Here is a 27,666-nt window from a genome sequence, read left to right as displayed (position 1 = left end):
CTGACTGGCAAAAAGCCCTTCTTAGAATTGTTCCAGGACCGTCTTTGGCAACTTGGATGTGCTAAAACTTGGGTAAAATTATATTCATAGCTCAGAATCTGGAAGGTCCTCAATGCTTTAAATTGTTCTTATTAAGAATCTTGACAATTAAAGTAGCTACAACTATTTTAAAAAAATCATCCCTTTATCTAACATGATGTTTCCTTGGAAACATGGCAATTAACCCAAGAATAAGTACTAATTGCTTTTCACATTTGATTTCTAACATTTGAAAACAATTACATGGAGTGTCGTGACACTCAATCTTACAATGTTTTCCTCAAGTCTATTTTGCCTAGTTTTAATTTAACTTCTTTTCTTCAAAGCCAGGGATAGAGTGTTAGATCTTGTCAATTTCTCATGCATGTAAACTACCCTTCAAACATCTCATTTGATGATAAAATCTTGATAACCATATTGAATTAGAGAGAGCTGAGCTGATTAAAATGAATGACTGAAGATCATCTAATCTTGTCATGAACACTCCCTAGGTACAAACACTTGTTACATCTGTCTTCTAATACACAATACAGAGAAATTCCATCTGCCTGGGGTATTGACAGATCTTTACGGCCTTTGGAAACCTGGCATTTTGCACAGTCCATCTCAAGAAAGATCTAATTGCTCCAGCAATGAAGGCTCACCCAGAGATCTGGATGGCATACATAGTAACTAAGCAGTTCTGGTGGAGAGTGTTGTGGGATCCCTTTAATGATTTCTCAAGCTATGGGATGGATGGCAGGAACCCTCAGCTTCAAAACTACTTGGAACTTAGTACATGACAAATCCATCTGAGTTCACCAAATGTAGGCTGTTTCGAAGCCTACAGGAAGTGAGAACAGCCTCAAATTTATTAAAAGATTAAAAAAATTAAGATGAATAATTCATAAGAATTGGAAAGGACTTGGTCATCAGGGGACAAAAATAGCCAACAGAGAGGTTCATTGATTCTCTGGACCCTGCAGGAATGGTCATATTGAGCAACACCATCAGCTCAACTTGAGTAAGCTATGTTCACTGTCCAGTGTCAAGACCTCAACTTAGCTGTGCAGATGGCCATGAAAAATACTAAGACAAAGCATGTGGTAGGAATGGTTGTCAAAAGCAGACATGAATGTTAGTTCCCCGGGGACTCTGAATGAAGGAGTGTAGAGGGAAGGGAAGCCTTAGACAGAGAGTGATGCCTTCCCCACCTCCTCTGAGTTTAGGTGGCCCTTGTGCCTCTAGTTGTTTCCCATGAGCTCCTGCACTGACAGTTGCTTTCCTGAGATTTTAACAGAACACGTGGTATTAGTAGCAGCTTAATAGATGCTGAATGCATAAATCTGCAGTACCTGATCTGTCATCTTCCCCTTCTGTCAAATGTTAACAACATCGTCACTGTTAAGTTTGTTTAAGGATTAGGCTAAAGGCAATAACATATAAAATGTCCACATAGCACAGTCTCACTACCAAAATTTCTTTATAAGATTTTTGTCACCCCCTCAACTATCTCAATCCTTACTACTAATCACTTCCTGTTCCCTCCCAGCTCCCTGGCACCCTGGCACCCTGGCACAGACAACCTCGAGCTGATGTTCATCTCCCCAGAGTTGCCTGTGCTAGACATTTCACATATACAGGAAATGACACAGTGCATGACTTCTGTGGGTTCATATGTTCAGAAAAGAATTCCAAATTCAAGATATTGGTGATATTAAGAGGTGGAACTTTTGGGAGATAGTATTAAATTAGTATTAAGTAGTTTATACAGGTAGGGTTCCCATGACTATATTAGTAGGAAAGGGGAAAGGGGAGTCTGAACTAACATATTTTCTCTGCCTCACTATGTGACTATCTTCTGGCATGTGGTCATGAACCAGATCCCAGCACTATCCCAACTTCTTATACTTTCTCTATTCCTATAAATTATTAGATGTGAAGTATTTTGTAATAGTAGCAACAACAATACCCCCCCACATACACAGAGGGAGAGAGAGAGAGAGAGAGAGAGAGAGAGAGAGAGAGAGAGAGAGGGAGAGAGAGAGAGAGAGAAGTGGCCCTTTGTTACTGGCTTCTCTTATAATAGATTTGAAAATTATGTTAATTATTTTCTATTCTAAAATTAGCATGCAAGATATTAGATTTATTTATCCACTTAGCAGGTGAAGTGTCTTCAGGTTGTTGTCTCATTTAGGGGCCGTCTTGAATGCTGTTGTTATAAACACTGGAGAATAGGCCATCTGTATAAATGTAGGATTTTATTCTTTGGGTTCATATCTAGGAGTAGAATTGCAGCGTTATATGATAACTCTGTGTGTCACCTTTTGAGGAGCTGCCAGATCTGCTTTCAAAGCAGTCTGCAGCGCGCTCTCAGAGCCATTTCTCATGGAGTCCTCTCCCGGTGAAGTGATTCTCAGTGTAAATAGTATACAATGAGGGGGAAGTGCCCATCAGCTCTGCAAGCTATAGATAGGATCCTTGGGGGAAAAGGCCTGAGTGCTTCTGGCAGCTCTATGCTTAGCACACAGCCTAGGGATCCTTTGTATTCTCTGGAAACTTTCTGAATGAATGAATAGCTCCAAAGCATCACCAGGTAGTAAATAACTGACTTTATCCTAGAAGAGGTCTGCTCTTTGCCCTTAGGTCTTGGGAGGTAATTCTCAAGCTTTTGTAATGTCATGGCCAGTAACAATGTCTTTGTCTGGGGATTTGAAAAGTGCCTGTTGTTTATTCTCACAGTATAATTTGTGGGAATGTTGGGCTACATCATATTAAGTTAACCCTTAGAGGTGCTGAAAACCAAGGTCTGCTATACAGGTGGTTCACTGTGTCCCTGGCACCAAGCTTCAGCAGAAGCTATGAACACCCAGAGCTTCGTTGTTGTCCATTTTCCTCAAAGTCAATACTCCATGAGTCCTGTTATGCTTTGTTACTGAGAGAAGTGTTACCTGCACTGTTCTACTGTGAAAAGGCCCAATGGTCTTTGAATTTCTCCTGGACTCTGTTCTATGCACATCTTTCTTTGGCTCATCAGGAAAGAGACCTTGGAATAAACGACAACCATAAGTGTAATAACTTTCTGTGTGCTCTGTTTGCATTTCTAGTGAATTATCAGGGCTGAACATAGACCCAGCAGTGGTACCAGAGTGAACATCTTAGGGATGGCCAATGAGAAGTCAGTGTCATCACTGAAAATGCTAAAACTCTTAAAGGTAATCAGGGAGCGTTTGATATATTTAGTGTTTCAAGTAACCCAAAGAGGCATTAATCAAACAAAGCATCAAAGAGTGAACTAAGAAAGCTTCCAGATCAAGGGAAAAAATTATTAATAGAACACAGAATTCTTAGGCCCTGAGGCCCCCCACTTGAGAGAATATACTCCTACCCCTATTAACTGATATGCACTTCATTATTAATACCTGTCCCCTCAAGAGGAGAGGGGGCCATGCAACAGAAGTAACAGAGTCTGACTTCAGCACAGCCCTGTTCTAGTTGTATATGCCTGTGACATACATGCCCTCACTTACAAGCTGGAAATAAGATTATGCCACAGCATGGGAACAAGAGCACAAGATGATAAGCATGGCTTCACTGTAAGAAGTGATCAGCATTAAAATGATAGCATTTGAATTCTGGATCCTAAAAGTTAGATTAATTCTTTCTTACATTTTTCACTGTCTTTGGTAAAACAAAATCAATAGGAAAAAAAAAATCAAGGTTTTCCTAGCCTATGTTTAAGTTGGAAGAATAAACTGGGCAGACACGTTTTTCATATTTTTTAATGTTGGGGATGGTGGTGGTACATACCCATAATCCTACCACCTAGGTGCCTAAGGCAAGAGGATCCAAAGTGCAAGGCCAGCCTGAACTACATAGAGAGTTCCAAGACAACCAGCATATGCATAAGACCGGATTTTTTAATAGCTGCGCTTGATGGTGTCAGCTTGTATCTCTAATTACTTGGGCAGTAAAAGCAAGTTCAGGACTTGTCTGTGTTGCAGAGTGAGTTTAAGTCCAACCTGGACAATTCAGTGAGACCTCATTTGAAACTAAAGAGTTAAAGAGGCTGGAGATATGGCCCAGTGGCAGCACACTTACTTGTTCAGCATGTGAGACACACTAAATTCCTAATATTGAAAAACAAAAAACACTTTCCACGAAGTTTTAGGTACTCTCCATACCACAAACTGAGTAATAAGATGTAAAAATCTTTCTGATGACACCAAGAAATCCTTTCCATAAACTGTAATGACATTTGAATAAGCAAGGAGCACTTAGAGATGGCCGAGTCTCTGGAACGGTCTCTACATGCTTTAACTTTCAAAGCAAGAGCTTGCCTCAGTGCACTTCAAAGCACTCGGTACTGTCTTGACTCTATTGTTTCCCATAGAAAACAAACATTGAGCCCGATTTATTACTTAACACAGTCATAGAACTCTCTAACCTCATCCATTTTTGCCATATATAAATAGATGCTAATTCTCTGAGTACCATGTAGCAGACCTTGCACCAAACATCATTACTTCATCATCCTTCTCATGGTCACATGTGAATGTTAGTCCTTTCTCCTATTTCAGCAGAGTGGCAACATCATACTTTGTGAAAGATAGAAAAACTTGGCTTCAAATCTCTCCTCTTCTCTCTTATACTACCTTTAACCAATCACCAAGCCTCCTGATTTGGTCTCAGAAACCTCTTCTTTGTTCTTTTTGTCTTATTCCCATCCACTGACTCAATTACATGGAAGACTCTTGCTAAGGTACAACATTATTCTGTCTTCTTTCCACTCAAAATATTTAATACCACTGTGTCACCTTCAATACTTTATATATATATATATATATATATTCACAAGCAAGGCCCTAGCATCCTGTTTTGTCTTCTGCCTTCTCAATTCTGACGATTGTAAACACTATTTTGACTTTTTGGTTACCTTTTTCTTTGAGCATGACCTAAGGTAGCAGGTGAAGGTTCCTCTCTATGTACTATACTCTACCCGGAACCTTGGAAAAATATGGCCCAATAACATTTTAATTTCAGACTTCTAGTTTCCAGAAATATGAGAAAAAAATTCCTCTGGTTTTAAGCCACATAGTCAAGAAAGACACAATGCCAAGAAATTGGGTCTTTAGTGAGACCAGGTCATGTGACCCACACAGCAGTGGTAGCATGTGTGGAAAAAAAAAAGCTAAGATACCCCAAATTCTTACAGACTAGGAATAAGTTAACAACATACTAAGTTAATAACAAAACATGATGCTCATGAACTGAAAAGAAATTGGGATATGCTTTGACTGAAGACTAAGTTAAAGGGGACCGCCAAATGGTTCAAGAAGATGAGAAATAAAGTTAAACCCATACTTAGAAAGAGGATCTGATTTACAAGGTAAACAGGGACAGTTAAACCCTGTCCCCTGCAGAGGACAAATTCTGGGGCAGTGGGACTGCTCTTTACTTCCTGTCCATTTAAATACTTTCAGTACCTATCACATCATTAAAAATCAAGTAAAAATTTGATAAGTGAATAAATAAAAGTCAGATTATAGAGTTTTCCCACAAGTCTACACATGCATCTTCCCTGAAAAAAGTTTCAGTTCAGCTTTGCCTTCTCATTAGCTAACGCATAGCAGAGCCTTGCAGGAACCAGCAAATCCAGGCTCAGTAGCTACGTTCAACCAGCTATTAGCAGTTTTCTTTATCTTTAATGTCTCAGGCAAAGGGGAGAAAAACAGACCATGCAGCACGATGCTTCCACTTGGAATTCGGTTATAAAACATGGGGAGAAATGGCCAACTCATCACTTCTGACATCACCGCCTTTGGACTAACTGGAAGACATTTGATACTAGTGACTCAGGTCACAGACAGAGATGGAGAAATAATCATTCCATTTAATTCCTTTCAAACTGCTCACCCCAGGAATTATTAAATATGAAAAGAACTTCTTTGGTGTGAGTATGGTTCATTTTAATGCAGCCAAAGAGCAGTAGACATAAAGGCTCCCTGATTTCATTTCTCATTTGTCGTTCGCTTCTCTACTGTACCACTCATTTGAAAACATTATCAAAGGCAGGGCTTGAAAGGAACTCTCCTTTTCATTTTTGGAGTGCTTTGTTTTCTGAAACAGCATCAGGCAATACTCTAAGTATGTGGATTCAATAGAAAAATGTTTCTCTCTAGTTATACTTTACTCTTGATATACACAGCTGTTATAGAAGGTACCAGCTCTTGAATCCTATTCATTATAAAACTAAAACTGATTTTTCTCTATTTTCTTTGAAAATAACCTCAAAATTATTTTTAATGGCTGCACACGTTCTATCTATGAATGTATGCTGTTCCTTAAAACACAATCTGGCTTTGTGCTTTGTAACATATATAAATGTGGGCGTTTGGATAATGAAAATCAGTGACTTGCCGAAGTGCGAATAGAGCTGGCCCTGTTTGTGATGGTTCATTAGCCTTACACAGGACACAATTCACTGCCCTGGAGCTGGAGCGGGATAACGGGATAACATGGAACTGTTAGTTAAAGATGGCTAGAACAGCATACAGGGCAGGTTTGTCCCCTCAGGGAGCCAGTGTCCCTTGCGATATGCATAAGCATACGGAACTGTGCATTCCACACAGCCACACAGAAGGAAAAGACAAAGGCAAGACGGAGCTTGGGGACTGTTAGTACTAACCGCTGGTATTGACTAAACCCAGTAAAAGCACTTTACACCCAGTTGGTCACTTAATCTGCACAGCCATCTTATCAGTGGCAATTATTCTCATACTGCAGAGAGGAAACTGAGGCTAATATCTTTTCTTTTATTGGGAATAAACTCTACTAGGCACTCCCTGGGAACCCACAGCCCACTCTGGATAGGGAAGCAGGTGGGTTAACTGCAGATCTTCACCTTTCCCTCCTCTCCTCCAAATCAAACTCCCCAGTCTGTCTCATCCCCAGCTCTCAGAAGTCCACCTGCTATAATCTCTCTGCTCCCGTCTCTGGTGGATCACATAGATTCCCCTGCAAACTCTCGACCACCTGCTATAATCTCTCTGCTCCCGTCTCTGGTGGATCACATAGATTCCCCTGCAAACTCTCGACCACCTGCTATAATCTCTCTGCTCCCATCTCTGGTGGATCACATAGATTCCCCTGCAAACTCTCGACCACCTGCTATAATCTCTCTGCTCCCGTCTCTGGTGGGTCACATAGATATTCCCCTGCAAACTCTCGACCACCTGCTATAATCTCTCTGCGCCCGTCTCTGGTGGATCACATAGATATTCCCCTGCAAACTCTCGACCACCTGCTATAATCTCTCTGCTCCCGTCTCTGGTGGGTCACATAGATATTCCCCTGCAAACTCTCGACCACCTGCTATAATCTCTCTGCTCCTGTCTCTGGTGGATCACATAGATATTCCCCTGCAAACTCTCGACCACCTGCTATAATCTCTCTGCTCCCGTCTCTGGTGGATCACATAGATATTCCCCTGCAAACTCTCGACCACCTGCTATAATCTCTCTGCTCCCGTCTCTGGTGGATCACATAGAGATTCCCCTGCAAACTCTCCTTCCCCGACTGACTGCTTAGTCTCAGCCCTGAGTCCAGCAGGTACTCACTCCCTGGGGACATACGGTGTATTCTGGCCAGAGGAGCAAATAGTTTAACCACAGATCTTCACCTCTTCCTCCTCTCCTCCAATCGCTTATCCCAGTATCACCCTCATCTCTGTACCAGACCTCCTGTTGTGACCTCCTTCTTCCCTTTGCTCCCATCTCCAGTGGATCATGCAGATCTTCAACTCCAACCTTCTTCCCCACTCATACTCTTATCCCAGCCCCCAACTCCAGCAGCTTTTCTCTGGGAAACCCTCAGCTAAGCTTGATAGGGAAGCAAGTAGGCTGGGAAAGCAGGTGGGTGAACTTCAGATATTCACTCTCCTCTCTTCCCCTATATATTCTTTCCTCACATTCTGCCCACATCCCTAGGGCACTTAGTATACCCTGCCTTCCCCCTCCAATGAATCCGCTCAGCTTCCCATAGCCCATTGCCATCCATGTAAGTGCTAGCTCCCAATACCTAGAAACACACTTTACATGAAACCCCAGTACCCCACCTATCAGGAACCCAGAAAATCTACTACCAGGAAATACATAGCCACCACACTTCCCTAAGAACCTGAGAGAGCAACAGAAACTGAGGAAGAAAACACTCACTCAACAAAGACAAGTCTGGATACCAGCACTTAGAATTATGATCTTCTTAAACCCAGATGCCTACACACCAAAGTAAAAACACAATCAATAATAGCTAGGACAATATCTCTAGAGTCCAGCAACCCTGCTACAATAGGCTCTGAGTATTGAAACATAGCTGAAGCACCAAGTAAGAGCATAAAACAGTCTTTATGAATATGATAGCTGTCCTTAAAGAGGAAATGGATAAAAATCCCTTAAGGAAATCTGTGAATACACAACAGTGGGAGGAAATGAATAAAACAGCTCAAAACCTGCAAGTGGAAATAGAATCAATAAAGAAAACCTAAATTAAGGAATATTTGTAAATGAAAGATTTAGCAACTTGACCAGGAATTTCTGAGGCAAGCCTCACCAACAGAATACAGGAGATGGATGAAGACTCTCAGGCATTGAAAACACGTTAGAAGAAATGAAAACCTTGGTCAAAGAAAGTGTTGAATCTAAAAAATTCCTGGCATAAAATATCTAGGAAATCTGGGATACCATGCAACAACCAAATCTAAGAATAACTGGAATAAAGAAAGGAGAAGAAATCCAGGTCCAAAGCACAGAAAATATTTTCAGCAAAATTATAATAGAAAATTTCCTTAAGTTAAAGGAGATGCCTATCAAGGTACAAGAATCATACAGAACATCAAATAGACTATGCCAGAAAATAAATTACCTTCAGCCAATAATAATTAAAATACTAACAACAAAGAAACAATATTAAGAGCTGTGAGAGAAAAAGACCAAGTTACATATAAAGGTGTAAGTATTAGAGTTGCACCTGACTTCTCAATGGAAGCTCTAAAAGCCAGATGAGCCTGGACAGATGTTCTGCAGACTCTAAGACACCACAGATACCAGCTCATGCTACTATACTCAGCAAAACTTTCAATCTTCATAGATGGGGAAAATAAAATAAAAACCAACTTAAACAACATTTATCAACAAATCTATATGCACAGAAGTTACTAGGAGGAAAACTCAAGCATAAAGAGATTCACCATACCTAAGAAAACAGAAAATAAATAATCTCAGACCAGCAAATCAAGAGAAGGGAAACACACACACACACACACACACACACACACACACACCATTGCCACCACCACCACCCTAAGATAACAGGAATCAACGGACACTGATCAATGATAAAGCTCAATATCAATGACCTCTACTCCCCAATAAAATGGAACAGACTAACAGAATGGGGAAAACAGGACCCATCCTTCTGCAGAATCCAAGAAACCCACCTTCACGTCAAGACATCACCTCAGGGTAGAAGGATGGAAAGATATATTCCAAGAAAATGGAACTAAAAGGTAAGCTGGTATAGCCATTTAAATATCTGATGAAATAGACATTAAACCAAAATCACAATCACAAGAGATAGTAATAATACTTCTCAAAGAAAAAATTCAACAAGTGGACAACGCAGTTCTTAACTTTTATGCACAAAACTGTTGGGGCCCAGAAGCCCCTAGATTCTTGTCCCTGGGCCATTATCTAACACTATTTTGCTTCTTCCACTATCTTGCTTCCATTCTGTAATTTACTTGGGACATTTTACAGGAGGGCTTTCCTTTTACAATGAGGGCATGTCTTTCCAGACCTTTTTACAATGGGGACATTTCTTTGACCTTAATGTGTTACCTAGCACCACTGGTTTGGCCTGTGTACCTGAGCAAATTCCACTTGGGGTTTTCAGCTTTAAAAAGCACCCCCCATTTCCCTTGAATAAATGGGGCTTAAACAGAATTTTTGTCTTGCCTCCTTCCTTTGCATCTCCCTGATCCCAAATTTGTTATTGCAACTCTCTTCTCTTAGGAACTCTGTTGTTTAAGCCCTGCGGGTCGGGACACAAAACACAAGGGCAGACAAGTTCATAAAAGAAACATTACTACAGCTTAAATCACATACTGACCCTCACATATCTTCCACTGATACTGGAAGACTTCAGTACTCTATTTTCATCAATAGACAGATCATCCAGACCAAAACTAAACAGAAACATGCTGGAGATAGCTGATATTATAAACCAAATGGAAATAACATATTTACAGAATATAACACACACACACACACACACACACACACACACACACACACACACAAATATTTTCTTCCTAGCACCTCATGGAACTTTCTCCAAAATTTTCCACATACTCAGAAATAAAGCAAGTCTTATTACCACAGATTAAAACTGTATACTAACAACAAAAGAAACGGCATAAAGATTACAAACTCATGGAAACTGTACAATTTACCACTGAATTAAAAAATTGAGCAAGACAGAAATAAAGAAATTAAATATTTTCTTTTCTTTCTTGTTTTTGTTTTTGTTTTGTTTTGCTTTGTTTTGTTTTTTGAGACAGGGTTTCTCTGTGTAGCCCTGCATGTCCTGGAACTCACTCTGTAGACCAGGCTGGCCTTGAACTCAGAAATCCACCTGTCTCTCCCTCCGAAGTGCTGGGATTAAAGGCGTGTGCCACCACTGCCCGGCTAAATATTTTCTAGAATTGAATGAAATGAATACACAGCATTTTCTACCACAATGAAGGCAGTTCTAAGAGGTAAGTACATAGCACTAGTACCTACATTTAAAAAGTAGAGATTTCATACTGGTAGTTTATTAGCACAACTCAAAGCTCTTGAACAAAAAGAAGCTATCACAGCTAAAGAAATAAACAGCAAGAAATAATCAAGCTCAGGGTTGAAATCAATACAAATAGGAACAACAATAATAACAATACAAAGAGCCAATGAAATAGAGTTGGTTTTTGAGATTACCAACAAGATTGACAAACCCTTTTCCAAAGGATCTTAACTTTAAATACATGTACTCTACCAAATTGGAAACTCTAAAAGGAATAGGTAATTTTCTCAGTACATGCCTCTTATTAAAGTTAAATCAAGATCAGATAAGCAAGTTGAACATACCCATAACTCTTAGTGAAACAGAAGCAATAATTAAAACCGCTTAACCAAAAGTAGTCCAGGGGCACAAAGTTCCAGCACAGAATTCTACCAGACTTTCAAAGAAGAATCAATACCAATGCTTCTCAAACTATTCCATAAAATTGAAACAGAAGGAACATTGCCCAGTATGTTTTATGAGACTAATTGCTCATTACCACTCTTATATACTGTAAATATTTGTTCCTTCTTTGCCTAACTAAGGCCATCTAGAACTGTGTCTGATTGGCTTTAATAAAGATCTAATGGCTAATAGCTGGGTGAAGGTGGAACTTCTGGACAGAGATAGGGACTCTGGGAGAAGAATTGAGAGGCAGGAGATTCACCAGTGGACACAAGAGGTGGACGGATGGATCAGAGTAGAATAGAGAGGGAGACCTGGCCGTATTGTGGACATAGGCCAGAATTAGTCAGGATAGAGTAGTCAGGAGCCATTACTAAGCCTCTGTGTCATTATTTATATAGCTGATGGGTCTGTGAAGTTTTTATTGCAGAGCCACAGCAATAAAAACATCATGGTATTGGGAAAAAGCAGACATGTTGATCAATGGAATCAAATTGAAAACTCAGACATAAATCCACACTTATGGACACCTAATAAAATAAATAAAGAAGCTAGAAATATACATTAAAGGAAAAAAAAGACAGAATTCTCAATAAATGGCACAGGTCAAACTGGTCAGCTGCATGTAGAAGAATCCAAATAGGTCCATACTGATCGATCACCCTTTACAAAACTCAACTACAAATGGATCAAATACCTCAACCCAAAATCTGATAGTCGAGAACGTGTGGAATAGTCTTGAACTTGGTGGCACAGAGAAAGACTATTTGAAAGAACACCATTAGCACAAGCACAATGATGAACAATTAATAAATGGAACCTTATGATGCCGAAAAGCTTCTGTGCAGCAAAGGACACCTCAGACAAAGAGGTAGCTAGCAAAATGGGAAAAGATTTCTACAACTGCACATCCAATAGAGGGCTAGTATCCCACAGATATAAAGAACTCAAAACACTGGATATACGTTAATTAAATAAGGTAATTAAGAAATGGGATAAAAATGTAAAAGAGATGTCTCAGGAGGAAACTCGAAGGGCCGAGAACCACTTAAAGAAATGCTGAACATTGTTAGTCATCTGGGAAATGCAAATCAAAACGACTTTGAGATTTCATCTTTTATCTGTCAGAATGGCTCAGGTCGATAAACAGGTGACAGGTCATGTTGGCGAGGATGTGGAATAAGAACACCAGCTCATTGCTGTATGTCTATCTGCAAATGGATATGGAAAGCATGGAAAACTGTGGCAGTTCCTAGGCAAGATTAGGACCAATCTACCTCACGATCCACCTATTCCACTCTTAGGCATATACCCAAAAGGTTCTTCATCCTACCAGGGACACTTGCTCAACCAGATTCATTGCTGCTTTATTTATAATAGTTAGAAATTGGAAACAACCTCAACAAAAGAATGGATAAGGAAAATATAGCACGTTTACATAATGGAGCATTAGTCAAACATTAAAAAATAAAGTCATGAATTTTGCAAGTAAGTGGATGAAACTAGAAAAAAAATTATACTGAGTGAAGTAACCCAGACCAAGAGAGACAAAACATTGTTCACTTGTTGTGGATATTAGCTTTTAAGTTAATGATAACTTACCTATAATCCCTAGAACCACTGTGGTGAGGTATAGAATAAGGGACTTGAGGAGACAGTTTGCTCTCTCCATAGGAAAGAGAAATAGAAGAGATAGTCATGGATGGATGGGGGATGTTGGAGATTGGAATAGGAAAATCAAGTGGAGGGGGCAGGAGGGGGACGAGTGAAGGGATATGGGGGGACAGATAAAATTAAGTGGCATTTGAGGGGTAGTATGGAAACCTAATAGAGTAGACACTTTCTAAAATATATACATATAAGAAGGAGTTCTAAATAAAATTGCCAAATAATGGGAAAGACAGTCTCACATGGCCATCTCTTGCCACCAAATGAAGCTTTCAGTACTGGAATTGGGTTACATACAATTGAGTTGTTGGTCAAACAGGTCCTTTGAAAATCCCCAAACATCCCAGTCTGTTGCCCAGACTATACACTGCTCTGTATGAAACAACAGTGAGACCCCATTGTTGAAGACAACATCCATACAACTATTGAACGTGGGGAAGTTAACCTAGTGCCTGCTTAGAGCCTTCACTGGCTAGTGTTTAGTACTAGAAAGTACTCTGCAAGATGCTGAAGAAGAAACATAAATACCAATCCAGCTACAAATCCTTAGACCTACAATGGTGCCATGTCTGTTAGTGTAACAGTCACACAAAGCTTGTGGGAGTAACCAATCAATATCTGATTTGATTTAAGGACCACTAGATGAGATGGAACCCATTTTCAGCTCTGCTTGGGTGACCAAGAACTTGAGCCTAGATAGCCCAGGGACTTAGGGGAAAAATCAAATACTACGGTTCTACAAAAGGAACATAGCAGTTAAATGCCTCCTAATGACATTCTTCTATATTCATAGGTTAGTGCCTTCTTCAGCCACCATCAAAGAAGCTTTCTTCTGAAACGGAAACAAATACAGAGACCCATCGCTAGACATATGCAGAAGGTGAGCGACTTTGGAACACTCAGCCCTAAACAGAAGGTTTCCATCAAATCCCTCTCCTCAGGACTCAGGAAACCCAATGGAAGATGAGATAGAAAGATCCAGAGATCAAGGACATCAAGGAAACCAGGCCCTCTAAGCACACCACCACCAGGGCACATATGAACACAAAGAGACCGAGGCAGCATATGCAGGACCTTCAAGGGTCTGTACCAGATGGGATCCTAGAGTTGAAAGAAGCAGGTGCATGGCCCCATTCATGATCCAGAAGCTACCCCTCATAGATAAACACTTATAGTTTTCTACAAGGGAGTCTTATTAGCCAGTAGGGGTGAAGGGTCTAGATAGACTCTACTTCTCTATGTTCAGTGAGTTGTGTATGGGTTATTTTCAGTAATGGTGCCTTGCTTTCAGCTGAGGCTTATAATTTTGCTTCAAGTGACACACCAACAAATAATGAGTCTTAGCTTGTAGCTCATGCAGAGCTGGCTTCAGAGCCTCTGGCCTTAAGTATTCAAACTTGCCTTCCTGTTCTTGTCTTGCCTCCGATCTACATCTAATGCAAAAGCAGGCAACTAAACACGCCAGTCAGTGTTTCTCAACCTAAGGTGAGACTTCACATCCTCACAGTGAGCCTCAGGGGAGGATTATTGGGAGGGACGGAGGGAGGGAGGGAATGGGAGTGTAGTTTGAAAGGTATAGTCACTATATTGCTTTCATAATATTGATGACAGAATTAAAGCTGGACAAAAATCTTAGCCCGAGGGATGTGCTGAAGAAATAACACTGAGAACATATTTTCAGAATGTTGATAAACAGGGCCACTCCCTGACCTTCATCAGCTGCTAACTAGCTGTGAAGCCCTAGGAAGAAGCTCACAGCTCAATTCAGCCTTGTGTCTCAAGGATGGACTAGGTCATTTTCAAGGAAGTGTTTTCCAAAACCACTTTCTGAAAGCTCTGCCAGAGATGGTTCCTGTGTTTTGGAAGAAAGGGAAAGTACAGGGTGGTGATTATCTCCCAAGGGAATGGAGATTCCATGTAAAGGGCTGTCTTTGGTGTAGAGCTGGGTCCTAATCTCCATCTAGTTACTAGCATTTTAACTGACATGTGATGGTAGTGAGAGTGGTTGTAGATCCTTGTTCTGGTTTTCGCGTGCAGTTCTGGGGATGGAATCCAGGACCTGAGGGATGCTAGGTAGGCATCCTACCACTGTGATATCCTCCCTCCATTTTACTCTCCTTTTTCCTTTCTCCTCCCCTCCTCCTTTCCTCATCTTCCTGGAAACCAGTATTCCAGTGCCATCTAACTAAACATCTTCAGGGTCTTCCATATTACCACACCTGCCTACAGCTGCACAGCAATGACCTCACTTCCTTGGTCCTCTTTGGTTGGTGAGGCATCCTCATTTAGATTAAAACAGTCTCAGGGGACTATATACCTCGAGCAAAACCATAAAGCTGGTTAAAGAAGGGCCAGATTCTACCTCATGTCCTTTATTTTTAAGTCCTACCTGCTATCCAATCTATAAGTAGTTTATGAATTTGATTTTGCCTCAGAGTCATAGTTTTAAAGACATAGAACTCAAATATTTGAATGTCTGGTGGATAGGACTTAAGAGCTGTGCCAGGTGATTTGGGTATGTAGCCAAATTGGGGGACTATTACCAAATGATCATTGTCTCGATGCACCTGGTTGTGGCAGAAGAGATTGGCTCCTGGGAGCCAGGTAAAGCCAGGTAACCCTGAGGAAGTCATATAATCCTGCCAAGAGCAAGCCCTGGCTTGGAGAGGGGTTCTGAGAAAGGGGCGTCTGGGAAGAGTGAAACAAATGAGTCAAAGTCAAATTGTGAGTCCAAGTTGATGACCTATGTTCTGCTTGAGACAGCTTTCCAGATTGCCTGTTCCCTCTTCTGCTCTCTCTCTCTCTCTCTCTCTCTCTCTCTCTCTCTCTCTCTCTCTCTCTCTCTCTCTCTCTCTCTCCTGCTCAAGACAGTTCTCTAAGCAGTTCTCTTTTTATTTTTTTCTGGAAAGCTTCCCTTGCAGATCATAAGCCAAGCCTTTTATTTTACATATCAAACAAATCATTTACTCCAGGTTTCTTTTTGATTTTTCTATAAATCAATATCCTGCAACCCTGACTCCTTAATTCTTTTTTTTTTTTTTTTTTTTTTTTTGGTTTTTCAAGACAGGGTTTCTCTGTGCAGCCCTGGTTGTCCTGGAACTCACTCTGTAGACAAGGCTGGCCTCGAACTCAGAAATCCACCTGCCTCTGCCTCCCAAGTGCTGGGATTAAAGGCGTGCGCCACCACGCCCGGCTCGACTCCTTAATTCTTAAAAGACAGCAAGCACACAATTTATTTTAGTATTGCAAGAGAATTCAGAGATTTGCCTGTCTCTGTTAAGCACAGATGATAAGATAACTGGGTAGGATCCAGTCCTGAAATTACCTTTTCTACCCCACCTGGGCCTAACCCTGTTCTGTCCCAGGCTGACCCTGAACTCACAAATCTGTCTTTGTAAGCATAAACAAAACAACTTAGTTGTTTTGTCTCCTTCGATCACCACTCCCTAAATCTCTTTATCTCCTTCCTTAGTATCTTTCTGACAAGTTGTCTCACAGCACAGCTGCTTTTGTTCCTTTAGATTTGTGAAGCCCCTCATATAATTCACGTTGCATCTTTAGTTTTTGAGGAATTATATATTTTTGAACCTATGTTTTGGGAGTCCTTTTCCATAGCCTTAAGGACTGTTTGGAAGGCATTTACCATTTTTGCTGAGACATTAGCCACACCTTCACCTCCTGGACTTGTGCTGACTCTGATCATGGAATCACTAATGTTAACAGGGAGGACATTCCTTGAAGGAAGAACATAAACTATGTACATTATCATACAAACAAGCCTTATGTCCACAGAAGCCATCAACACTAGATATGTGTGTGTGTGTACACATATACACATGCACACACATATAAATATATATTCTTATCACTGCTGCTACAGTCAAAGGATGAATGAATATATGGTCTACCTGTCTGTTGCTCTGCTATCACAAAGAAGGAGGAGGAGGAGGAGGAAGAGGAGGCAGAGGAAGAGGAGGAGGAGGAAGAGGAGGAGGAAGAGGAGGAGGAGGAAGAGGAGGAGAAGAAGGAGGAGGAGGAGGAGGAAGAGGAGGAGGAGGAGGAGGAGGAGGAGGAGGAGGAGGAGGAGGAGGAGGAGGAGGAGGAGGAGGAGGAGGAGGAGGAGGAGGAGAACCTTTGCTAGGGTTCTCTTCTTGTTAGGACAACCCTGGGACTCCATGCTTCTGTTCTAGAGATGAAGAACCAAATAGTTTTGAGGAAGTGGCTCATAGATGGGGATCAGACACACAGCCTGGAAATAGATTGGTGCTTGTGAATGAGAAGCCACTGTAGCACATATCATTTCCTACCAAGGTAATTCTAGATTCAGAAATTTAGACTCTATAGTTTGTGACTCACGTGACTGGTCCCATACACGCTTAAAGCTGATTTTGAGGATTTCTAAAACAAAAAAGCTGGACAAAAAGCCAAATATCTTCAACAAATGGGGCAGAAAAAAGAAAGGGAAAATGAGGCTAAAAATGTATTTTTTCAGGGAACTAGGAGACTATGTTTATATAACTGCACATTTAACTGACTGATTCCCAAAGTGTGTTTTAAGATAAGACATTTTCCTACTAAGATGAAACTACAAATCACTGATGTGAATCCAGCTAAGTGGTTATTTTGTAGCTATATAGAATTTGTGGATTTTAGCTCTGCAGAGAGGAAATTTCCAGCTTTTCTTTTGTTAATTACTCTCCCTTGTCCCCCCACTAGTGCACACAATGCACTCTCTATTTCTCCATTACCTTGGCCTCTGGTCATCTCTATTCCTCCACCAATCAGCTCTGCCTCTCCTGTCCTTCAGTTCCCTTTAGAAAGTTCAGGTTGACTTGACTGAAGCACACTTGAGCTTACACCCTTCATGAATGAATCCATATTAGGTTTCAGTTTTTAACCTGTGATTAATTTGATTTATAGCTTTCCCTTCCCTCCTGGAGCAAGTGTCTTTATTCCAGGTTTAGTTTCTTTTCTGTTCCTGATGTCTTTACCCAGGGAAGGGCTGATGTGTCAGTGCCCTTGGCTGGTACAGGACCCTCCATTAGAGCTGGTCTTCATGGCTCCAGGGCTGTCTACTTCAGGCTTCTTATAACTGAGGCTGCAATGATCTTTCTAAATAATTCAGAGTCTGTCTTTTCATGACTAAGCCTCTCGACCATTTACTGTTTATTGTGGTCCTATGTACACCTCCATGATTATTTATAAAGCTATCACATTTTGCTCACTTTAAATCTGTGATCCAATCTCTCTCTGGCCAAACCATGCTACTTTTTAGTGTTCCAATGAAGTCTGAGATCTCCTACCTCACCATGGCATTGCCCCTTACCACAGAAATAAATCAGTAATATTCAATTGTAATTTCAATGTATGGATCACTTTTATTTTTAAATCCGTGGGTTGTGAACCCTTTGGGCAACATTGAACAACCCTTTCATAGGAGTTGCCTAAAAACTCATAACAGTAGCAAAATTTCAGTTACGAAGTAGCAACAAAAGTAATTTTATGTCTGGGGCAGAGGGGTCACCAACCATGAGGAACTGCATTAAAGGGTTGCAGCACCAGAAAGGTTAAGAGTCACTGCTTTGAACAGTTGACATTAACTCCCAAATCAAACAAATCGCAATTGTGTGAACCTAAGTTAAAGAGGCTTGCTTATACTTGTAATTCACAGCAGAGCACTATCTCTCCATATTTATCTTTTTTTTTATCTGCTGGGATAGGATTTTCTTTGAGTGACCAAGGTGTACGAGGCCAGCTGGCAAGAAGAACCCAGCGAGAAAGCATGCCAGATCGAGCTGTCATGCAACAGAAACAATGGAAACCTAATTTTCTGACCTGTCTTGTTGACTTCAGTTCATTTGCAGATGTAGAATTGTAGAAACAACACTGACATGGATATTAGCAGGCCTGGGATTCAGTCCCATTTCTGATGTGATGTAATTGTCATATGACCATGTGCATGTGCTAGCCTTTGGACTTTATTTATAAGACAGTCAAGCAGTGGATATGGAGAAGGGACCGTAACTCCCATTCCTTGCAGTAAATCTGTTCCATGTTTATTCTCTTTATGATTCGTTACTATTACTGGCATTTTTTTTACACTTTTCATAATTCCACTTCAATAAGTCAAGAGCCCTCAATGGCAGTATTCTTAAATTTTCAGTTTTATTTTTGTGTGTGCCTGTATGAGTTATGCCATGTGCATATGTGGATATCTATGTAGGCCAGAGGAAGGTATTGGAACCACTGGAGGTAATGACAAGTGGTTGTGAATCTCCTAAAATGGTGCTCTGAAAGGAAGTTGGTCCTCTGGAAAAGAAGGATGCACCCAGCCATCTTTCCAGCCTCAGTTAGGCTATTTACAAATAATCACAAATAATTTTGCAAATAGTTGTAAAATACCACAAATAATGTTCTACCAACATAGCTTTTAAGGTAAGTGGCTAATCTCTAAGACCTTTACAATCTTGAGAAGAATAAAATCTCACATTCACATTTACACTTGGAATTCATCTCATATACAAGAAATGTCTGACATATGTATTGCCTCTCCTTTTTCCTCTCTGAAAAACCCTGCATGCCCCTTCTCCATCACCTTGCTAACCCACATGAAGACTGACTGCATCTGCTTTCCTCCCTCACATATAAAACCTTATCTCACAGCTCATGTCTCAGCACAGTTTAAATGGCATGTCCATCGTAAATCAATAAAACAAAACACACATCTCATATTATTTTTATGATACTTGAAGTTGTTATGTCCCAGATTCAGACTCAATCAATGTCCTCCCATTTGAGGCAAACGTTCTTAAAATGTTTATACTGTGACACATATAAGAATAGAGTGAATAATAGTATTTGAAGAACCTGCTCGCTCTAAAATGTAAATTGCTCATCACATGCTAAAAAGTGAGCCTGAAAATGAAGACAAGTTCATGGCAAATGGGCTAACATAGCACTTCATCGCCTTACTGAGTCTTCAAGGACACTCTGACGAATTGATACCAGAAATCAATCCCTATTCTGTATTCTTGGACTTTAAAGGTTACCAAGCTGAAAGTCAGCCAGTTGTTAAATGTCAGGCCTTCCCTTTTGCTGCAAGTTGTATGAATTTTCAACATAGTTGCAGGCAGCAAGGAGCTGCATTCTCTTACCTGAGTCTGAAGTTCTATGTACAGGAAAATGAATGTCTGAAAACACATACACACACACACACACACACACACACACACACACACACACACACACACATCTCTGCTTCCCTCTTGCCCTTCCTCCATCCATCCCTTTCCAAATATCAGAAACATTTGAGTAACAGGTAATTTCAAACTTCACCATCAAAGTACAATAGTCAAGAATTTTTATTCTCTACCATTCAAGTATCATTCAAGGAAGGAAAAAAACAAACAAAGTAACAAATAAAACCAACCTGCAGTTTGAATTTCCATAACACCAGTATGGAATACAATGCCCATACCATTCACTGAAATTACAGTCTTCAAATCAATTACTCTTTATAAACTGTAGAAGACACCTGAGTAACTCTCAGAAACTTACTTCCTTTCAGGCAACCTGAATAACTTTCAGAATCTTATTTCTGTGCAGTCATGACACCTCTGGATAAGTCACATGGGAATAAATAGTTCAGCACTTACTTGGCATAGGCCGCTGATGCACATATCCAGTGATTCTGTATAGCATCGCGTACCATCTAAGACCTTCGGTGCTAGTTCCACAACCAGGCTGGTTCCTTTTGCTTGGCACTTGAGTGAGCATGGATTGTCGGGGTCATTAGATACAGGAAGCCATTCATAAAGCTGTCCATGGTACTTGACGTCGTTATGAGCAGAACACTGTTGAGCTCGGAAATCACCTGCTTCTGGTGGGCAGTCCTAGAGAAGAGGGGGAGAGGGTACAAGTAGACATTATGAGAATATCCCCAACTAGAAAGCTGGGACAGTTGTGTGGTCTGTGGAAGTTGTAGAAAACCAAGTGAATATCCTAACTGTTACAGATGGACTTCACTGTGTCTCTTTAGAGGTTACATGATTATTTGGGCCCTTAAAATATAAAGATCTGAGAAATAACTTTGATAGATTTTCTCAATGAAGCCAAATGAAAATGTAAATTGAAATAAATCTTTGGGTTGACATGAGTGCAAAGTAGACACCTAGAAAAACTTTCTAAATGATGTCTGCTCATCCAGTCTCTTCAACATTATGACATTTTGATGCCTTCTAATTTTGGATAGCTGAAAATGTTCTTGTCTCCCTCTATTCTGAAAATGAGAGATATGACAATGTTTTGTTTGGTTGTTGTCATACTGGAGATTAAAGTGATGGCTTCATGTAGTTTTGTTGTTGAACGATATCTTTAGATCCTTACAGTTTTTTTAAAAAATAATATTTTATGAGTATGGGTAATTTTCTTACATGCATAATTGTGCATCCCATGCATGCCTAATGCCTGCAGAAGCCAGAAGAGGGCATTAGATATCTTAGAATTGGTCTTCCAGATGGTTGTGAGTTGACTAGTGGGTGCCAGAAATTGAACCCAGGTCCTCTGGAAGAGTAGCCAGAGCTCTTAGCCACCTAGCTCAAACCTAAACTAGACTTTTAAAGTTTATTTATTTGTTTATTGATTGATTGGTTGTCAGGACAGGCCTTGCTTTTCACTTTGTCGCCCAAGCTGATCTGGAACTAGTAACCTCTCTGCCTCAGCCATTTGAGGATTAAGATTATGGACATGAGCCATCACACCTACCTAGATCTATGACAGGTCTTTATTTCGGTAGCTAGTAGAAAAGAGCTATGATGCATTTATTTGAAAAAAATATGTGAAAACATTTGTGAGATGTTTCCTAGAACTTAGGAATCATAGCTTCTAAAATTAATATGGAGAACAAAGAAGAGAGACCATCCTTTTTATGTGAATTGCTTTAGGGTCAGCAGTGAGGCAGGGAGAAGGGGACATGGCTATTCTCCACAGATGGATGAGTGACAATGAAGCTCCTTCCACCTGGCTCCCTATGCTCCATCCAGGGACAATGAGACCTATCAGTTCACAAGGTCTTATGAGAAGGTCATGAACATAGGTCAGCCATTGACCCACCCAAGGAATATATCCAGCAATAATTACTTTGAGTATTTAATGAAACGATTAAAAGAAAGAACCAGAGAATTAGGATGTTCTATTAATTTAAATTTTAAATAATGTTTACAGAGACTGATGAAAAAGAAAATCCTCTAAATGTATATTTCATAAGGGAAACTTAAAATGTAAAATTGTAATTAACAATGGTTATTGTCTAATGGATGATAAAACTTGGAGAGATACAAAATACAATCAAACTTTAAAAACGGGAGAAGTGGGGAAAACTGGGGGTGGGGCTTAAAGTGGGGAGGAGGAAAGGGAGATGAATACAGGAGAGAAAGAAGGAACAAATAACACTGTTTGAAAAAGCCTTAATGAATCATATTACTTTATTTTTATTAGGTATTTATTTCATTTACATTTCCAATGCTATCCCAAAAGTCCCCCACATGCTCCCCCACCCATTCCCCCACCCACCCACTCCCACTTCTTGGCCCTGGCGTTCCACTGTACTGAGGCATATAAAGCTTGCAAACCATATTACTTTATATTTACCAGAAATTACATGTAACATGTGTGTGTGTATGAATGTGTACATGTACACACATATGAATGTATATATTCATATATATGAATGTATCTATTCATATATATTTATGTATGTATTTGAAATGATATTATAACACTTGAGATGACAATTATACTCACAAGGGCCATGACTATCTTATAAAAACCCCAGTACCAGGCATGAGAAACCTCCTTTTGAGTTGTTGGTTTGAGTAGGCCAAGAAACTTATAGAACAGTATAGGCTTTTGCTATTACTATTGCTATTGCCCTGGGTTTCCTCCCAAAGGTAGAGGGAAAGTCCCTATTGCTGAAAATATCACATGGCTCTGACACAGAATTCAGAAGATTCAAGTTGAATCTAACCTTGAACGTCTCCCTCCTGAAGTTTAGTTTTCATAGTGCTAAGAAGGTGTTATGCAAGCTGATAAAGGAGGGAAGCAATCAATAGCACCTCTCAGCTCTGATTTCTATCAATGTCCAGCAGGCCACGATCTTTCTAAAGGTACAATAGTGGCACTCATATCTTGGTGGTAACCAACAGCTGTCTAATCTGATTAGATTTAAGTCCTGCTCAATAGGAGCGAAATCATGTATGTTAACAGAAACCCAGTCAACTGCTAAGGGATCACTGGCTTGTAGATCTCAGAAGAGAACTTCCTTTACTTTATGAGATCAGCATAATTCCTAACTGCATTCTCAGCCTATTACTCAAATACACACAAATACACACAGGTAAGTGTAGTTCTTTCACCCCTCAAACAAGAAACCTCTCTTTGTAGCAGATGGAGACCATCATAGAAAAATAAGTCCAAATTCAGAGATCAACTGATAGTGGGGTACCCATCACTCCAGTAGATACACTTACAACGCAACTCTGGTATCTAAGGCTCAGGGAACATCACCATCAGATAAGAGCTAGAGAACAAGAAAGTCGGCTGCAAGACCGGATCTCTTAGAAATTACAGGGAAGCTATATCTAAGATATCTCAACAATATGACTTCCTAAATAAGATCCAAATAAGGACAACACCAAATGGATATGCTAAGGTAAAAGGGGAAATCTCAAAGAGATTTAGCCATTCTTTGTCACCAAATGGATATGCTAAGGTAAAAGGGGAAATCTCAAAGAGTCCTTAGCCATTCTTTGTCTCATAGACAAAGAATGGCTAAGGACTGCTGCAAGAGGGAGGATTAGTCTTTCCCAGAGATGAGCCTCTTAAATAGTTATGGAATACCAAGTGGTCAGCCCAGAAATCATATCCACACAATTTACATTAAGGTGACTCAGCAGACATATTTATATATTTACACTTATAGAATGATGATGATGATGATGATGAGGAGGAGGTGGATGGAGGAGGAGGAGGAGAAGCAGAAGCAGAAGCAGAAGCAGCAGGAGCAGAAAAGCAGAAGCAGCAGCAGCAGCAGCAGCAGCAGCAGCAGAAGAAGAAGAAGAAGAAGAAGAAGAAGAAGAAGAAGAAGAAGAAGAAGAAGCCATGAATTTGAGGGGGGGTGTTGGGCAACATGGGAGGAACTGGAGAGACAGGACATGGGAGAGATTGGAGGAAAGAAAGGGAAGGAAGGAAATGATATATTTTAATTAAAACTCTAAATACTAAACCACAAAAGGAAATTATACTTTTTAAAGTCACTTTAGGCTGGCTTTTTGATAGTGTCTTATTTTGATTTTCTTTTGCTATACTAAGAGAGTTAGACTCAAATAACTTGAAGAGTAATGGATTATTTTAGCTTGCAATTCTAGGTCATAATTGAGGGAAGTCAGGGCTAGAGCTGAAACAGGACCCATAGAGGAATGCTGCTCAGTGGCTTGCTCTGGGGCTTGGGTTTAGATGGATTTCTTGTACAACACAGATTCACATCCCTAGAGACGGTGTCACCCACAGTGAGCTGAGCACCTCTATGTTAATCATCACTCAAGGCAGACTCTTATAGTCTTGGCCACAGACCAATCTGATTTGGCCAGTTTTTTAATTGAGGCTTCCTCTTGTCAGGGGTTTCTAGATTGTGTCAGATTGGCAATAAAAACTAACTAGCACAGACAGGTAAATTTTATTCATTGTCTTCAGAATGAGATTCTCTATAAAAATTCTGGACTATCCACCTTTGGAAAGGCTTCCCTTATACTCTTTTATCTTAAATGGTATGTTGTTAGTAATTCCCTCTCACTATGTTATCAATCTCAGAGATATTTTATTCAGATCTTTCCCTGATAATCTCATTATTTTCATAGAAGCATTAGAGAACACTCTTGTTTTTTCTTTTAAAATTATAAAATGCTTATTGACTCTTCTATTACATTACTGGTTCTACTAAGCAACACATAAGGTTTTGATATTTGAGGGAGTGTAAATTTTTACTGGGCAAGGTAGGATATAGATAATTAAACATTTATTTGGTATAAACATGAAATGGTTCAAACTATAGTGTAAAATCTTAAAATATATTTTCTTATTAGTTTTATGTTTGTTTTTTTTGAGAACAAAATACAGTAGAAAGAGAAAGTATAATTCATATAAAATACAATGTATGCATAAGTGCCCAAATTCACACCATTTGCAGTCATGGGCCACCATAATTGGTTGGCTTCATAAGTGCTAGGATACGTTTAACCTTTAAAACGATCATAAATTTAAAAATGCAGGGTATATGTGCATACTCTATACTACACTTACTTTTTATTGTAAGGAATCCAAATTGCACACTCTGCATACCTACAAGAATTACACACCACCATTCTAACACCAGCTGTTTCAGATCCTATGCTCTAAGAGAAAAGTACAGATCAGCTGATTTAACACAGGCTCTTTGCAGACCCATGGTCTAAAGGTAACATTACATTTTGCCTACTTTAGAAATTCTGCCAATGTTTCCTTAGACCTCACTTGCTAGCTTTTCCCTAAAAGAACCTTTATATTAATTTCTATCTAAGCTCCTCAAGTTTGCTTCTCTAAGTCTCCCTGTTTATGCATCTTAGAGTCTCTCTCAAGCTGCTACTTTCCTAGGTCAACAGGTGGAATAAACCAGCTCTACATGGTCCACAACTTCCTTTGAGGCCATTAATAAGAACTAAACTGATGTTCTAGTTAATAACATTTAAATCAAGTATTTTCTAGGACACCTGTTACCTCGGCGTCCACTTGCTTACGCTGCAGAGCAGAAATACTGAAGCAGCCTCACTGACTTGGAACATTGAGGGAATTGCTTCAAATGGTCCCAAACACCTCTCCTAACTGCCTTTGCTTCTATCCTATGAGCACAAGTTAATGAGCTTAGAAGGGAATTGTAATGTCAGAGTTAATCATCTTTGCTGGGTGAGAAAATTTACAAATAATTAAGAGATGTTCTTGTATGATCCAGAGGTAATTTTCTGCATTTTTTTTCCAACTCCAAAAAAATACTATCAATTACATTCTTACAATGTTTTAAGTGGTATATCATCTCAGTAAAGACATGAAACTCCTGCAGATTCTTCAGTTCTTTCTGTTTAACAAACTATGTTCATGTATTTCCTAAAACACTTAAGACTCAAAGTGGTAGAAAGGAATATTAGTGTAAATCAAGTTAAATTGAAGTTTCAGTGTTTTCTGTGATAATACTAGTGTACATATTCAGACGAACTATAGAGAATCAAGATACAAACAGATATTCACCTGCATGTTATCCTGCATGTTATGGTTCCAAGAATACCCCCGATACACATTTTATGATTCTTTCTACAGCTGTAACTGCACCCCTGAGAGTAATAATGCATATGGATACTTCAACACACTTTTATCACAAATCAAAGTTTGTAGAGTTGCGAGGATATATTTTGTGAAATCATGGATGCACTTGACCTGGAGTTCAGAGCTGGAAACTGAACATGAGTCTTTGAATATTTGGGTTTATCTGACCCTGGCATTATAAAACAGGTCCAAAAAGCTCCTTAGACACCCAGTAGCTCTTACAAAATAACTTGCTGATGATTTCAGTGTAAGTGATTCAGAAACATGAATCAAATTTCTGATGAAGTACACATATTTAATAATTAAGGGAAGAACGACTTGGCAAAAGACTCTTTCTTTGAACCAAAGGCGGGGGGGGGGGGGGGACGGACAAACCAGACCAAAATAAATCAAAGCAAAAACTTCTCAAGTGTCATTTAGGACATTCATTGACCTCCCCTAGAGGAAGCTCATCGAAAGTCCCTATAGACTCTTATCCTACAAGTATTCTAATAAACACCATTATCATCATAGTTGTCATCATAATTATCAACAATAGCAACATAGTAATAATAATAATAACTGTTATACTGTAGAGAGCTATCATCCATAGATATTTAGTTTTGAATTATAATTGAGTGCTTTAACAAGTATATTTCCCAAGCTGCTTCCAAGTCAGATTCAGAAACATATGTCCTAATTGTTCTATACCATTTGTGACCTTTCCTTGGATGTCACCTATGAGATACCAGCTTTTGGGGGGATACTCTTTAGCACCAGCCACAGTTCTCAGATCGAAGGTCATTTTCCCTTGGATATAAGGAATGCAGAAGATATAGAACCTGTATAGCTCTCAGAAAACATTGAAGGTAGAACTAATAGTCTTTCAATGAGATATTTAAAATAAAAGCAAAAACAAGACAAATCCCTTCCGGTTGGCGGCAGCACCGGGTCACCTTGAGTGCAGAGTCGGCGAACACCCACAAGGTCCCCTAGAGAACTCTCCACACAATCTTAGGACCACCGGTGAGTGGAACACAACTTCTGTTCCAATCCAATCCCACGGAACCTGAGACAGCATTAGGGAAGCAGAAAACCCGGCCTGAGCAGGGTCACAAGTCCCTTCTGGTTGGTGCCAGCACCAGGTCACCTGGGCGCAGAGTCGGTGGACACCCCCAAGGTCCCTAGAGGACAGCTTCTGAAGCAGACCCCATTTCAGGCTCCAGACATTCGGGCACCTTCCCTGCCAGAGGAGAGGTGTCCGCCCTGCCCTGGAGGGCTTTGCTGAAGCAACTGGGGGAGCCATCTTGG

The 27,666-nt window shown here is 40.0% G+C and overlaps 1 protein-coding gene across 8 annotated transcripts in view; it reads right to left on the bottom strand.

Moving 5' to 3' along the window:
• Positions 1–27,666, bottom strand: part of Adamtsl1 (ADAMTS-like 1) — a 914,539-nt gene that overhangs the window by 250,895 nt on the left and 635,978 nt on the right. For all 8 annotated transcript variants that reach the window (XM_006538374.2, XM_006538376.2, XM_006538377.2 and 5 more), the window contains one exon: positions 20,625–20,861. In XM_006538374.2, the coding sequence (XP_006538437.1) occupies positions 20,625–20,861 (237 nt within the window). The remainder of the gene's footprint in view (positions 1–20,624; positions 20,862–27,666) is intronic.

The sequence above is a fragment of the Mus musculus genome, chromosome 4, assembly GCF_000001635.26.
Source record: "Mus musculus strain C57BL/6J chromosome 4, GRCm38.p6 C57BL/6J".
In the NCBI taxonomy this organism is placed as follows: Eukaryota; Metazoa; Chordata; class Mammalia; order Rodentia; family Muridae; genus Mus; species Mus musculus.
This window is presented reverse-complemented; position numbering and strand designations above follow the sequence as displayed.